The sequence below is a fragment of the Lissotriton vulgaris genome, chromosome 7 (assembly GCF_964263255.1).
Source record: "Lissotriton vulgaris chromosome 7, aLisVul1.2, whole genome shotgun sequence".
Lineage (NCBI taxonomy): Eukaryota > Metazoa > Chordata > Amphibia > Caudata > Salamandridae > Lissotriton > Lissotriton vulgaris.
Genome location: NC_141695.1, coordinates 1,764,715,054 through 1,764,730,684, shown reverse-complemented (window position 1 = coordinate 1,764,730,684; position 15,631 = coordinate 1,764,715,054). Strand labels below are relative to the sequence as shown.

At 45.2% G+C, this 15,631-nt stretch overlaps 1 protein-coding gene across 3 annotated transcripts in view; it reads left to right on the top strand.

Annotated features, from left to right (window-relative positions):
• LOC147706616 (cell adhesion molecule CEACAM5-like) overlaps positions 1 to 15,631 on the top strand; it is a 250,203-nt gene that overhangs the window by 193,789 nt on the left and 40,783 nt on the right. For all 3 annotated transcript variants that reach the window (XM_086933102.1, XM_086933103.1, XM_086933104.1), the window contains 2 exons: positions 2,264 to 2,401; positions 2,483 to 2,571. In XM_086933102.1, the coding sequence (XP_086789228.1) occupies positions 2,264 to 2,401; positions 2,483 to 2,571 (227 nt within the window). The remainder of the gene's footprint in view (positions 1 to 2,263; positions 2,402 to 2,482; positions 2,572 to 15,631) is intronic.

Sequence of the window (15,631 nt, the reverse complement as noted above, 5' to 3'; positions counted from 1 at the left end):
CTCAGCTCGTCATCAGCACAGCTCAACTGTGCATCATGACGAGCTGAGCTCGTCATGAGCATCGAAAGGGTTAATAACTTTCAGAACCAACTACTGCAGCAGTACCTGGTGGACTCTGACCTCTTTCCAAGAACAGGGAAACAAGGCAGACAAATGGGTCCGCACCAGAGTCAAGCAGAAAAGCCATGGTAATGGAGGTGACCAGAAGAAGCAAAATTCTTCTAAACCACAGAAAAAAGTGGGGACATGATAAAAAGGAATCTTCAGAAGGGCCCCAAAAACCTGCATCTGGGGGTGAGTCCCAAAATTTAAAAAAGAAACCATGGTGTTATTTATGTAAAGTAAAGACCCACTGGACAAGGGTTGTTGATTGTCCAAAGGCCAGAGAAAACTTCAACTACCACTGCTCCTAAGGTACCTGCTCCTTCTCCCTTATTGCCACACCACCGCTGTTTCAACAGGGGACCCAGTGCACCCTGCGGCTCTTTTGACTGCCTCCAACGATGCTCACCTGGGTCAGGAGGCCCTTTAATTCCTGAGCAGCTCTCCCGCAGCGTGGGACGTGTGCGGGCATGCCTGGGGCGTAAGAACCCAGAAGAGACTGGGCTGGGCCATCCCCCTGACAATTATGTCACTGCCCCTCTCTGACTACACTCTCACAAGCCACCCGCCGAGGACTAAGAACTGTGGATTAAGGTACTGTTTGCTTATCCACCAAGGTCCAAACTAAAGAACTGTCATTGTTGTATCATTTGACGGGGTTTTGTTAACTTAAAGTGCCACGCATTAGTAGCCCTAAGCACTGTAATGGACAATCAACTATGCGCCAGCGAAAGAGCGCTTCGCCCAGTAATTGGACAATGGACTGTGCACCAGTTGAAGAGCGATGAGCCAGTAATAAATAATGGACTGGGCACCAGTGGAAGAGCTCTAAGCCCAGTAATGGACAATAGACTATGCACCTGTAGAAGAGCACTATACCAAGTAATGAACAATGGGCTATGCACCAGCGGAAGAGAGATAAGCCCAGTAATGGACAATGGACTATGTACCAGCGGAAGAGCGCTAAGCCCAGTAATGGTCAATGGACTATGCACCAGCGGAAGTGAGCTAAGCCCAGTAATGGACAATGGACTATGTACCAGCGGAAGAGCGCTGAGCCCAGTAATGGACAATGGACTATGCACCAGTGGAAGAGCCCAGTAATGGACAATGGACTATGCACCAGCAGAAGAGCGCTGGGCCCAGTAATGGACAATGGACTATGCACCAGTGGAAGAGCCCAGTAATGGACAATGGACTATGCACCAATGGAAGAGCGCTGAGCCCAGTAATGGACAATGGACTATGTACCAGCGGAAGAGCGCTGAGCCCAGTAATGGACAATGGACTATGCACCAGTGGAAGAGCCCAGTAATGGACAATGGACTATGCACCAGCAGAAGAGCGCTGGGCCCAGTAATGGACAATGGACTATGCACCAGTGGAAGAGCCCAGTAATGGACAATGGACTATGCACCAATGGAATAGCGCTGAGCCCAGTAATGGACAATGAACTATGCACCAGCGGAAGAGCGCTGAGCCCAGTAATGGACAATGAACTATGCACCAGTGGAAGAGCGCTAAACCCAGTAATGAACAATGGACTGTGCATCAGTGGAAGAGCCCAGTAATGGAACTTTAGTGGAAGGACCTTGGTCACTTCCATCGGTAGAAACACTGGGAAGTTCATTCACAATTCATGCATATATAGGAAATTTACAATGACATAATTTAGTCTTCATCTGAAAAGCTGCATAGGGAAAGATACACATATAGAACGGGTTGGGAGGGGGCAAGTAACAGGAGTGAGCAGAAAACAACATCCATAATAAATAAAATGGACATTTCATCAAAATGTGGCAACAAAAGTGCATTAATAAACACTCTGCTATACATTATATTAAACTAACTTCATGTGCGTTCATGTTAGATTATTATAACCAGATTGGACCCATTATTAAATTCATTATTCAGAAGCATTTTCCATAATAATGCAAATCCTAAAACCATTTCAACAATCACAATTTGACAAATTATATACTGCTGTTGAGAAGTGACGATAACCAGCTCAGAACCTTTAATCCAAAATACTTGTGTGTTTAAAGAATCTCTTAGACCTTTTCATCTCTACTCCCTTTTCTATTCCTCTTTTTTCTACGTTTAACCGCATCTGACAAGAGCTGGAGGAGCCTGACACTCACAGGTTGTCTCTCTTCTTCAGGGGCTCCTCCTACTTCAGATGCCTCATGTTCTAGCTGGTGGGTCACCTTGGCGGTGGCTTCAGGGATGCTCCTCGGTGCTGTCGTCGCTGTCCTTGGTGTGGTTCTCTTCTATGAGAGACGCCTAAAGAAAGCAGAAGGTAAGAGTCTATTCAAAGTCCCATTTCAAAGTTTAAAGCAGTGAAAATGCAGGTGCGATATAATGTGTTCTCTTATTTCAGGTGCGACCCGTGGTGGCAGCCGTAGATTCATCTATGAACCTGCAGTGAACTATGGGAATGTGGAGACAGGAAACCGAGCACAGGCTGCAGTGAGTGCATTATATGAAATCTATAAATCTATATGTACAGCCTGTAACGAAGAGCCTACTCCCAAACTGCAAAGAGTAACACACATTCTTACCATAAAGATGTATGTACATATAACAGACATATAGCCAAGCACAGGCTGCAGCAGTGGTTGAAGTGGGAGAAAAAAAGTAGGGGAACTGTGGACGGAGAATCAGAAGGCGGGAATCACCTGTGGATTGGGTTAGTGGGCGCAGTCAGAGGTATAGCAGAAACAGCAAAATATCCTAATTTTTTATATTTATTTCCCATTTCACTAACCGGTTCCAGCTTATTACGTTATTTAATGTAACCGATGGATACACATGTTTATTTAAGGTTTAATATTGTAGTGTAGTTCCTATATTCCCAATAGGCTCTGCGCATTGGAATAATATATCCTGTAGTTTAGACGTAGGACTGGGGTCGACTAGGTCTCTACTGAATATATTAAACTTAATTGTGAGTGCCAGGTAGCTCAGAGGTCACTATAAACTTTCTTGACTTCACAAGAAGGGATTAGTTTCTGACAACCGCATAAACATGTCAACTTTGTTTCCCAAGGATAATAAACGTATCTCTAGAGTCGCGGAAACAATAGATAGCTATTTTACTCGGTCAATCGTACGTGCTTAGTTTCACCAGTGGTGCTGAGAAATAGAGAGACGGTCGGTTTCAATAAAAAGTATTTATTGAACAGTCTTGTTTCTCAAGCATAAGAAATGTACTGCTACAGTCGTAATACTGGTTATAAAGTACAAGGCATATAGTACGATAAGTATTATAAAGTAGTACTGTAAAAGCATGATATGGTTTCTAAACCATAAAATACATAAAATACATACAATGATAAAACAATGATTAAAAGTACTCAACTGGTGCATCTAAAATGCGCCTACCCCGGTGTACCTAACCTAAGTCTAGTACAAGGGAAGAAGTAAGTGAGGTGTAGCTTAAGTTTAGTATTCTTTGCCAAGAATCTATTCCAAGAATTCTCTCAAGGGTCTAATCAGCTCCGTACCTTGGTTTTAGAATGAAGGAGGTCTTGTATCTCTCTCTCAGGACTCGATTTCCCAGCATCCCGCAAGGGTAGCCTGGAAACACTGGAGCTGGATTTCTTGGCAGGAGAAAAGACAGCGTCTCTCAGTGCGTCAGCTGGAGGATCGGCTTCCTTCGGCACTTGCTGCTGCAGGGCGTCGGGCAAGTAGTTAGTCGGTCTGCTTCAAACCACCGTGTGTTTGTCTGGGCAAATGTAGGCATATTTATACCTTGAAGGTGCCAAGTTTGACGTATGATTGGACATAATAACGTCACTCAAAGACTCAGTTCTTTGAAAACTCCATGATTTCCTAGATAAATTAGTATTCAGGCGAGGGGAAGTCCCTAGCTGCTGAAGGCGGGTTTCTCTAAGAAATCGTTGTTGATTCTCGGAACTTAGTGGAAGTAGCCATGCCGTATTTGGGCTGCATAGGCTTAGTCTAAATATGGTAATGATTTTTATGCCTATATAATGATCGGGTAATTTATACCTATATATGGGCATGAATCGGGAAATTTACACTAGGGTCCTAGATTCCTACACAACAATATGAGTTATTGACATTAAAATACAGTCGCAAAGATGAATATGTTTCCAATCACAGAATCTCCCAAATATCCTTAAAAGTGGAATTGCAAGCCATTTGTCTCTCAGCCATGGCTTCTCTGTCATCAGCCCTTCTCCTCCCTTTTTCCACAAGAGCAGTTCAAGCATACATAGCAAAATATTCTAGTTCGTAAATTTTTTCCACATAATTATGGCTCTGCCATATTTGCCACATAATACATAATCTGCTGCATAATCTAGCGATTTTAACTAATTGATTATAGCTGAAATGTATCAAAAATTACTAAAACATGTGACTTGTGCTGCTGTGAAGTGGAGGGCCCTCGCAAAGGTTGACTGATCACATTTCGCCCTGTTCAGTTGTATGTTCCACTGATTCTAATAAGGAAAAATCTTTGCAGAGACTGTTAGCATGTGTAAAAATGGCAAAATAATAAAGTATCAGAAAATGTACAGCGCCATTAATACCAGTGTAGGGTGTCAGAGGACTTTACATCATACATATTACACAGAGACAATCAATCATACGTGTGTAAAACCATATAGGAAATGTTACAAAGGACTATAAAGTGTAGAAGACACATAATAAATGTAAATGTAAATGTAAATGTATTGGCATTTATATAGCGCACTACTTACTCGTAGGGTCCCAAGGCACTTCGACCGCTGCGAAACCCTTCCTGGCTTCCCTGAGAGATGGTCCCTTAATGGGTATCTCCAGGGTGAGACCAGGCATCCCCGGCAGTGAAGATGAGGCAAGCTAATGCCCAGAGTTGCCGAGTGTGATCGCTGATCAGAGTGGGCACCGAGGCGAGAGAAATATCAAGTCCGCTGACCCTGGTCCAGAAACCTGCCGCGCCGGGAATCGAACCCTGGTCCCGGGCCGTCCTCTGCTCTCGGGTCTGTCGCCTCTAACCAGTGAGCCACACTACTTCACATTAATAAACATTCCAGTAGGCAGCATAGTTTAATAGAGATCGGTCTGGAGAAACACAAAGTCAGAATTTAAAATGTAATACCATGGTTGGGGGATCGTTTTAGTAATCAGAATTGATTTCTACCCAAATGATCCCTTTTTTGCAACATTTGGATAATCAAAGACTGGGAGAAAAACCCATAATGCTCCAATTTATACCTTGCAGTTTGCCTGCAGCTCTTACATGACAGTTAATAGCTTAATGTTCTATGTTAGGATTTTAACTAAGCAAGCTAATGCCCAGAGTTGCCGAGTGTGATCGCTGATCAGAGTGGGCACCGAGGCGAGAGAATTATCGAGTCCACTGACCCTGGTCCAGAAACCTGCCGCGCCGGGAATCGAACCCTGGTCCCTGGCCGCCCTCTGCTCTCGGGTCTGCCGCCTCTAACCAGTGAGCCACACTACTTCACATTAACAAACATTCCAGTAGGCAGCATAGTTTAATAGAGATCGGTCTGGAGAAACACTAAGTCAGAATTTAAAATGTAATACCATGGTTGGGGGATCGTTTTAGTAATCAGAATTGATTTCTACCCAAATGATCCCTTTTTTGCAACATTTGGATAATCAAAGACTGGGAGAAAAACCCATAATGCTCCAATTTATACCTTGCAGTTTGCCTGCAGCTCTTACATGACAGTTAATAGCTTAATGTTCTATGTTAGGATTTTAACTTATTAACTGCAAGTAACGAAAGGGTCTCTCTGACAAAAGCAGTAACCCACTGACCTATTTACATTATGTGCACTTTGTGATCTGCCGGGTACATCTTATTAGCAGAAGGCACAGTCTAGTGGTTCAACGCTGGCCCTTTCAAAACAGTACACTGCACGAGCGGTCCAACCCCGTAACTCGAGCCTTGCCTGCCTCTCGCTTCACTTGCTGCTAATTGAACAAGCTGCACTTTATTGAAATTGTTTTTATCATTTTAATGTTGTTTTAACACTTGCTGTGCTGGGAATTTTTATTTGGGAATTTTGGCTGAGGGAGTGGGAATCGAACCCTGATATCTTTTACGCTTTTCGACCGCATTCCACCATTTCACTCACGACGGTGCGGTCTAGTAGATCAACACTGGCCCCTTTAAAACGGGACGCTGTGCGAGTGCGCAGCGGATGCGCCTAAGGTAAGCCCATCTGCGCCCGTCAGCGGCCCGGAGGGGGCCGGGGCTGGGGATGCGGCCAGGTCTGTTCAGGAGCCGTCCAAGGTAATCACATATGGCAGGCACTGCCTTCTAGACTTTGACCAGTGCTCTGCTTGCAGACCTCACTTATATATGTTGGGGAACAATCTTTCCCTGAGGTACAAAGACTGTAACTGGACAGTCTGTCCTTCTCTCAGAAAGCGCAAAGTTAAAATGGACACGACTGCCCCTAACATTAGAGCAGACGCTTCATGTAACTTCCTGAGGGCCTCTTTACTGAATGTTCGCTACTTAAAAAAACATGATTTGAAATGTATGATTTTTTAGCCAACTCCTCCCCCGATTTTTTTGTTTCTGACGGAAACCTGGCTAATGGATGGGTCCAATCCTACTATTGCTAATGCGATCCCCCAGGGCTATAAGATTTTGAGGAAGGACCGCCCCACGGGGAGAGGCGGCGGATTAGCCGTAGTATACAAGAACTCCTTTTCCTGTATTCCCTTAGTAAATACAGAAATAGAGGGGAATGAGAGTTTGGGTTTTCTCCTGACATTCTCGTCCCAGCAATCTATGGCAGGAGTAGTAATCTACTGTCCTCCCGGACCGGCAAATAACTTTTTGGAATCCGTCAACCATATTATCTCCCCCATTGCAGCTGAATACAGCCATTGTATGGTCCTTGGTGATTTCAGTCTTCACATGGACAAGTTATTGGACCCGGATTCCAAGACACTGTATGAATCCTGTGATATTTTCAACCTGACTCCGTATGTAGGTCTTCCCACCCATGACAAAGGGTACATCCTGGATCAAGTCTTTTCTTCAAACCAGATTTTCATGGATGTCCCACTAGCCCTAACTTGGTCAGACCACCATCTGATCGTGGTTACAATTCCTCGAGAGTATGCAAGGCCCCAACTTACGGACACAGCCAGGGCCAGTCACCGTGTCAGGCCATTCCATCTGAAGACACTGAGGCCATTCAGTGTGCTATGCAGTATCATCCGATTCCCTTAAGTGGTACCCTGGAACTTGATGTGCAGGCCTTAGAAGGCTGGTTACCCTGACAGGCCTTGGAGCCAGTCCCCCCCTTTAGTGAGGTTCGCCAAATCCAACCGTGTTTTGACCCCTTGGTTCTCTGAAGCCTTAAGAGATAGTAAAAGGGACTGTAAACATCTTGAAAGAGAGTGGAGGAGAAATTATAGCTCCTATGATAAACTGACTTACAAACTTGCTTTGAAAAATCATTACAAGAAAGTACATGAGGAAAAGAAACTTTTTTGTCAACAAAAATTGATTTGGCAGCTAATAACAGTAAAACCCTATTCAATGTAGTAAAAAGCTTCTCCTCCCCTACGATAATCAGCCAACCGTTTGTTCCTACAAGCGAATGGACTGATCGTATGGCCTGCTTCTTTTATAAAAAAATTATCCCGGACTCCTTTGTAGCGCAGTCATTGGACCTGGAGGATGTCAGGGGACTTCAGTTAGATGTTTGTCCCCTCTCCAGTACGTTTCTTGCAGAATTCCCTGTGATCAACTCTGAGCAATCTCTGGTGCTTATGAAATCACTGAAATCCGGCGCCCCCTCTGATCCCTGCCCAGCTAAAGTCTCTATAGCGGAAGTGATCATCCCTATAGTAAGCCCTATTTTGAACACTGCTCTGCAGGAAGGTTCCATGCCCCAACATGGAAATACGCCAACATTCTCCGGCTATTAAAGAAACCTACGGCAGACCCCGAGGCCGCCAGTAATTATAGGCCCATCTCACTTTTGCCTGTTTTTCCAAGGTTGTGGAAAAATGTGTTACTGGAGTCTTAACGAATTATGTAGAGACTAATGGCTTGTTGCTCTCTAGTCAGTCATGTTCCAGAGCTAATTTTAGCACTGAGACTGCTTTACTGGGAGTTGCGGAGACAATTAAGGCTACATTGGACAGAGGAGGTAATGAGGTTCTGGTTTCACTGGACCTCTCTCCGCAGCCTTGGACACCGTGCCCCACACTAGATTAGTGCAAAGACTCAGCGAGAGCCGTATTGGTGGCACGGTATTGAGTTGGTTTGTGTCTTTTCTGTGGTATAGCAATAAAAGAACTAGAGTGCTCTAATGACCAAGAGACCTTATGTCAAGTCATTACTACACACTTTCTTCGCCTTGTACAGAACCTTTTACCGAGAGCCCACTCTCCTTCGGGAAACCCTAGCACTATTACGTGACCAAGAGTCTACTACACACAGCCTTCATTCTCTACACAGTTCCTCTTTGAGAGGCCTGTCCATCTAACACCCAAGCCCATTAGGTGGATAAGATTATACTACGCACACTCTTCTCCTTGTACAGAAGTCTTCATGGACAGTTCACTCCCTCCAGACACCCAAGAACCATTAGGTGGATAGAATGTTATGTTAATTATTTTTATAGAATGCTCGGTTACCCGGAGGTGTCCTGGCGGTATTAGCTCAACTATACTGAGAACAGGGTGGCACGGAGGTATTAGCTCAACTATACAGAGAACAGGGAGGCACGGAAAAATGTAGCTGGAAGGAATTAAAAGTTAAAAGGCCAGGTTTTGAGTTGTTTCCTGAAAGTAAGGAGGTTAGTGGAGTTTCTCAAACTCCAGGGGAGGGCATTACATGCTTTGGCCGCACCTTCAATGAAACTTCCCCCCCCCCCAACAAGGTTTTCTTCATGGGTGGTACGCTCACAAGATTGGCTCCTAGTGAACTTAGGGTTTGTTTGGGAGTGTACCATTAAAACTGGATAGTCAAAAAATCAGGACCCTGATCTTGTAGAGCCTTAAAGACAATACGAAGTGGCTTAAATTGCACCTGTTTCCTAATGGGCAGCCAGTGTAGTCTTTTAATTTTTTGGGCTACCAATACGAATTTGGGGGTGCCTGTCTCCAGCCTTGCTGCTGCATTTAGCAGGATCTGCAATCTGTTTAGATGTCGCTCTAGGATGTTTAAATAGACCCTATTGCAGTACTCCAGCCGGGATAAGATAATGGATGAGACAACTGTTCGTAAACTGTCTTCTGGTAGAAAAGGTTTGACCTTTTTTAGCAGTTTAAGGGAATTAAAGGTGGCCGAGGTTGTAAAGTTTATCTGGTCCTTAAAGTTTAGTCTGTTATATCCACCATTATACCTAGATTTTTTGCCTTCTTTGTGTGTTTAGGGAGGATGCCCAGATCTTCTGGCTACCAGTCCGAGGTTCAGAAATTAGCTTTGTTTCCGAACATGAGGATCTCAGTTTTGCCTGAGTTTAATTTCAGCAATTTTGCGACATCCAAGATTTGACTGCTCCCATGCAGTCTTAGAATTTCTTGCTCATGCCTACTTCTTGCCCTGGTAATAGTGACACTAGAATTTGTGTGTCATCTGCATATGAAGTGAGACTAAAACCATATGATCTGATCAAAGGGGCCAAGGGAGCCACATACACATTAAAAAGGGTCGGGCAAAGGGACGATCCTTGTGGAACTCCACATGGCAGCGAAAACGGGTTCGGTTAGAATTATCCATGGACACATTTGGTTTCCTGTCAGGTAAGAAACGCTTTTAGCAACCTCCACACCTTTCCTTTGACTCTAATCTCAGACAGACGGTTAATCAGAAGGTTATAATAGGTTCAGCATAATGAGGGAAGTCTCACCTGCTTGGTCCAGGGCTTTCCTGATTTCTTCTGTTGACTTTATCAAGGCGGTCTCCGTACTGTGCCCTACTCCAAAGTCATACTGCGTAGGATCCAGAACATTATTTTTGTAGAGAAATGCACCCAGCTGAGTGTTTATTTCTTTATCCACCACGGGGTGTCTCCCAGTTTAGGAATTAGTGCCGTCACACACCCGGCTGGGTGTCATGCTTCATCATAGGGCAGGCTCCTCATCAGGCTGGCACTGCAGTGCCTGGCAGGCACCTTTTGAGGGGCTCTTTGTTGGAGATCTTTTATTCCCAAAGCCGTAAGGTGTGGTGTGAGTATGAGGTCTCGTGGTGTAGGTGTGTGTAGGTGTAGGTGTGTGTAGAGGGTATGAGGGGGCTGTGAAGTGGATTCTAAAATGAGACACAGTTGGACTCAAGGTGTATTTTAAGCAGCGAGTCCACTGGTCCCAATTAAAATGTAGGGTGGCTCATCGCTGAGGTAATGTTTAGCGGTGGGTACAGCGTACAGGTCAACATGTTTCTTGCATGGGATATCAGAATGATCAAGCGGCAATTCTTCAGGAACAAACATTAGAAAATGACGATCCACACAGTGGTTGGTCTCTTTATTAGTATTCAATGTAAAGCAAACACACAAACACCCTTATATGGCAGTACCTTATGGTAGAACCAACCTAAAACCAACATATAATGGTATACAGCATTAGAAACAGCCTCTGGAGAGACAGCATGCAATAGAATTATTAGTCAAGCTGTTGGTAAAAAGCAAAAGTGACACGCGCAGTGTAAAGGAAGAGATATGTGGCAGGCAGGTGGCACATCTAAGGACCAAAGCAGGTGGGGTGGCTCATCAACCATCAAGATATGTAACCGCAATTACAACAACTCACCCGTCATCGAATCACTGGTGGAAGGTACGTTAACACTTTTAACGTCCTGGTTTGACACAAAGTACCCCAAAAAATATTTAGACCAACTAATCAGCTCTCAGCACTGGAGCTGAAATACCATCAGAGTTAGGAGAGGATGGATGCCAGGAGGCGTCCCTGTAATGATTATGATAGCAAGGTACTTACAATTGAGCAGCGGCTCTGCAGCCGGTCGACAAAGCCTCTCTCCGCCAGCTTGGTAGAGTGAGGAGAGTCCTGGCCAGCTGGGTTAGGTACTCATATCAGCCGGCATACTCAGAGCAGCGGTAGGTATGGAGACCCCTGGTCGCGCGGAATGGGCATGGTTGGCGAACTTATTAAGGCATGTCGGAGTGACACGGGCTGGGATCTGACTGGGATATCTCAATATGGGCGCCATTTTAGAGTGATACACAGTTCAACCCAAGGTGGTTGCTAAGTGTAAACACAAGTGCGGGTGGCAACCTTTAAGGAGAATACATTTTGTGTTACTCATATAAAGAGAAGTGTGGGGTTGCCACATGTATAGGGAGCTATATGGCCGGTAAACTCATGTGGGTGCCTTGGATATCTGAAACACTGGTGCCATGTTGGATTAGTGTGGTGTGCGCACCAAAGGGGGATGAAAGCACGAGTGCGACGGGCACCCGTTTAGATGGATAGAATTGTCGTCACATTAATAAAGCAAGTTACCAGGCAGGCGTGGTAGGTGTTTCCTATTCCCAGTAACCCTGTAAACATGTAAAAAGTATGACGGAAGTGTCAATGCCACATACGAGGAGGTATGTTACTGGATGTGGTGGCATTGCACATGTAAATTACCCCAGCAAAACTCCAAGTGGGATTGGGAATTGCATAGAATTACTAGCCACAGTGGCACATAGCTGGCACTATGTGGCACTTATCTGAAACAAGGAACCCACGGTATAAGAGTCACAGTCAGGGAAGGAACAGAGTGACAATATGTTGAATGGTGTAACGATGCATCGCACTCTAGAGAACAAGGTTTTAGAGATGGTGGTTGTTAGACCTGACATCATTGGCTTGAGTCTCTCCTCCATTTTTTCTGTTTGCCTCCACTGTTTTACGATGTTTTTGCTGGTATATGCTTTGGGCGCCGTGCCACTGCTGATCAGTGCCACAGCGCAAGTGCTCCCTATGTTACGTTGATGTGTCGATTGTATCCATGTTTGGCTTATTTGGTTTACTGTCAGTCCCTAGTCTAGTGCACCAGGAGTGCCGGGGCTTGTAAATACAAATGCCGCTCGTGGGCTTGCAGCACGTGTTGTGCCACCCACAAGAGCGGCCTCGTAAAGGAATGTCTACGGGTCGGTCATTGCGAGACCCACGTGCAGTCTCGTACTGTCACGCTGGCTGCGCAAGTATACCTACTTGCCAGCCCCTCAAACCTTCCCTTGACTTCATGTTAGTCACCCCTATGGTAGGCCTGCGGGCAGGGTGCATTGTAAGTATAAGGTAGGACACCCCTGACCAAGTTGGCATGTCCTAATAGTGAACTACAGCCATCTTCGTTCTTCACTATTGCGAGGTAGCCTGCTCTCCATTAGTTAGAATGGGCCGCCGGGATTATTAATGCTATGATCCTAGCTGGCTCGGGGAGCATGGTGCAATGTCGAGTTTGGTATCCCTGAACTCGGGGTTTAATTACGCATCCGTTGGTGTGGATGGTTTTTGGACTCTGGGTTTGAAAATAGCACTTTTAGAAAGTGTCTATTTTCTTGTCTAACCATATCTGGTTTCTGCTGGTCTTGCGTGTGTGTGACAGGAGCTGGGTGGCTCCAGAGGTCTGGATGAGTCAGTGTGGGATGAGTGGGACATTTGCGTTGAGAGTAGGGGGAGAGTAGTTGCTGATAGCCTACCCTGCCTGATACAATGCTGGCTCCACCTCCTGCCAAGCGGCTGATGGCTCTGTGCCTGCCATGGACGATCCTAGCCCCACCTCCTGCCAGGAGGCCGATAGCGCTGCTTCTGCCAGTGTCAATGCTGGCTCCACCTCCTGCTGGGCGTCTGAGGACCCAGCCCTGCTCAGTGAATAAGCCAGGTGCTTCTGCCTGGCTCCACCCACCACAGACCCAGGATGTTGGGAAAGTCCCCTGCATGGACAAAGGGATCAAAGCCAAAAAGGGGTATAAGAGAAGGACCCTTGAACCAAGAATTTAGATCACTTCTGACAAGGAACCCTGAAACCAAGGACAAGAAGCCTGCTGATCCAAGGACTTGCCTACCCCTTCTGCCAGTGTGCTGTTTGCTGGGGGGAATCCTGCTGTGCTTCTTTATTTTTGCCATGGAAACCAGGAGAGAGGAACTGTGTGTGTACTCTCACGCTTGCTAAGAAAATCTCCAAGGACTGGAAGAGTGCCAGTCTCCTGCTGAAGTCACAGGGCTAAAGGACTTCATCTGCTTAAAGTGCTATTGGCTGGACCCTGTGAATCCAGCACCTCTGAAAGAGCCAGCAATCTCGACGCCGACGGACGACGCCGAATCCAGCTCGACGTAGTGGGTAACGGCCCCAGTGTCCCGCTTCCTCGACGACCGGCCGTCGGGCCCGATCGACGCCAGCAGCAACGCCAGTGAGTGGGAGTATGGCTCCAGCTCCAAGGGACCTTGTGTCTGCACCGCTGCTGATCGCATCGCCCTCGTGCTCTCTCGATGCCGTGAGCGCTGCTCACACTTTGCAACCGCATCATCGACAACGACGCCGCTGATCATCGTGTGCTTCATTTTCCAAGGTACTGTGTTGTTGGGGGTCCGTGTGACTCCAGGCTCGACGTAGTGCTCCTCGCGGTCGACGCCGAACCTTTGGATTAACTTTGCCTCGACGTCGCGTAGCTCCCGTGTGAGTTACCTTGCTGCTAAGAACTGTGTTGCTAAGAAGAAGATTTGCTTACTACTAAAGACTTTGTGCTAAACCCTATATAAAAATACTTATTTTTATAATACTATTGTGTCGTGTCCATTTGTAGTGCATTCACTTTATTACTGTATGTGGTCATAAATGCTTAACACACAGCCTCCGAGATAAGCCTATCTGCTCTGCCAAGCTACCGAGGGGGTGAGCAGGGGTTATCAAAGGGTGTGATCCCCATGTGCTGACTAGAAAAGGTGTGTCCCTATTTGTCAGAAGTGTATACCTCTGCCAACTAGAGACAGCCGGTTCTAACAGTGGTGCAAGAATGTCGGGAGACAAGTGTACAGATAAGGTAATCTCATTATGGTTGTCGTCCCGAGGAGAAGTAGTATTGTAGGGAAAGATCACCTGGTGTGCTGAAGGGAATCCTTCTCATGAAATTGAAACAACTATCCATTGGTCGATGTTCTGGTTACAAGGTACTGAATATGTCAATCCTCAAGGGAGCAAGCTATCTACTCAGTTCGCTCCAGGGGATATCCTTCTTCAGACCCTGTCTATCAGTGGAGAGGCGGAAAATCCAGTCTTGCTCTCTCCTGAAGAGGGCTTGTTTGCTCATCTGGGGCTTGCGCCTCAATTATCGTCAATCTTAGGCTGTCTGGTTTATGTTCCTTCTGTTCAAAGTGTGTACACATCTTGTTGTTAAGTTTGTGACAACGGATGTTACTGCGGTGCTCCATGATGTGTATTTTAACTATCCTGGTGGTCATACCTATGCACGTAGGTTACATGGGCATGTAAGGGTGTATATACAGTTGCTTGTGTTGCAGTTGGTATGTTTTTTCTGCACCCATTTAAATGAATTAGAAAATTCATTTATTTTGGTAGTCTCAGTGAGGGCATTTACGGTGAAGGACCCACATGGATAGTGTCCTGTCACTGGAGGAGACCATTCATTGGTTGTAAGGGTTCTGCAGTAGTACCACAGGGCCATTTAAAGTGAAATGAAAAATTAATACAAATACAGTGTACAACACACATTAAGTTACACCATTAAAATACACTGCTAAAACTTTTCAGCAAAATCTAAAGGTGAAATTTGTATTATGTCTAACTTTTCCAACTTTTAAAATTAGATTATAATTTATATTATTTTCTTTTTTTAAATCCACAAAATTAAATTTGAAAGTGACATTATAGTTAGACATGGAAATAATTTATATTAAAAAACTCAAATATTCACCAAAAAATACAGGCCAAAGTGATGTTATAGTAACGTTTGGTAACAAGATATTAACTTACTGTTAAAAAAACTAGACATTCCCTGAAAAAAATAAAGGTTATAGAGATGGTATAATTAGGCAACAATTTCAGTCATAATATAACATTTTAGACCAGAAAAAACACTGAAATTCTTCATTTATAGATTACCGAGCTAACTATAGCTTGCGGCCTCCTCGCCATGCACCACTTATGACCTCACATAATATATCAGTCTTCACATGTTCAAAGGCATCATTCATGACATCACTGATTGCCTCAGCTAACCTACTGATGTTAAATTTGCTCAAAAATAAATCTAATCGCCCCTTACATGAACAAGCACACAATACACACAGCCTTTACACTGTATACAACTGCTCCTGGGGACTCCCCTCCCTCTAGAGACCAAAGCCCCATTAAGTGGGCAAATCCCTACTACACACTGCCCTCACCTTGTGCACAACTCTTCACGTAAAGTCCATCCCTCCAGTCATCCAAGCTCCATATGAGGTGGCCCAGCTCCTACTATGCACAGTGTTGGTACGGCCAAGCCCTATTAAGTGGCCAGACCCCTAATGCATAGCCTTAGCTCTATGCACATTTCATCACAGAGACCCC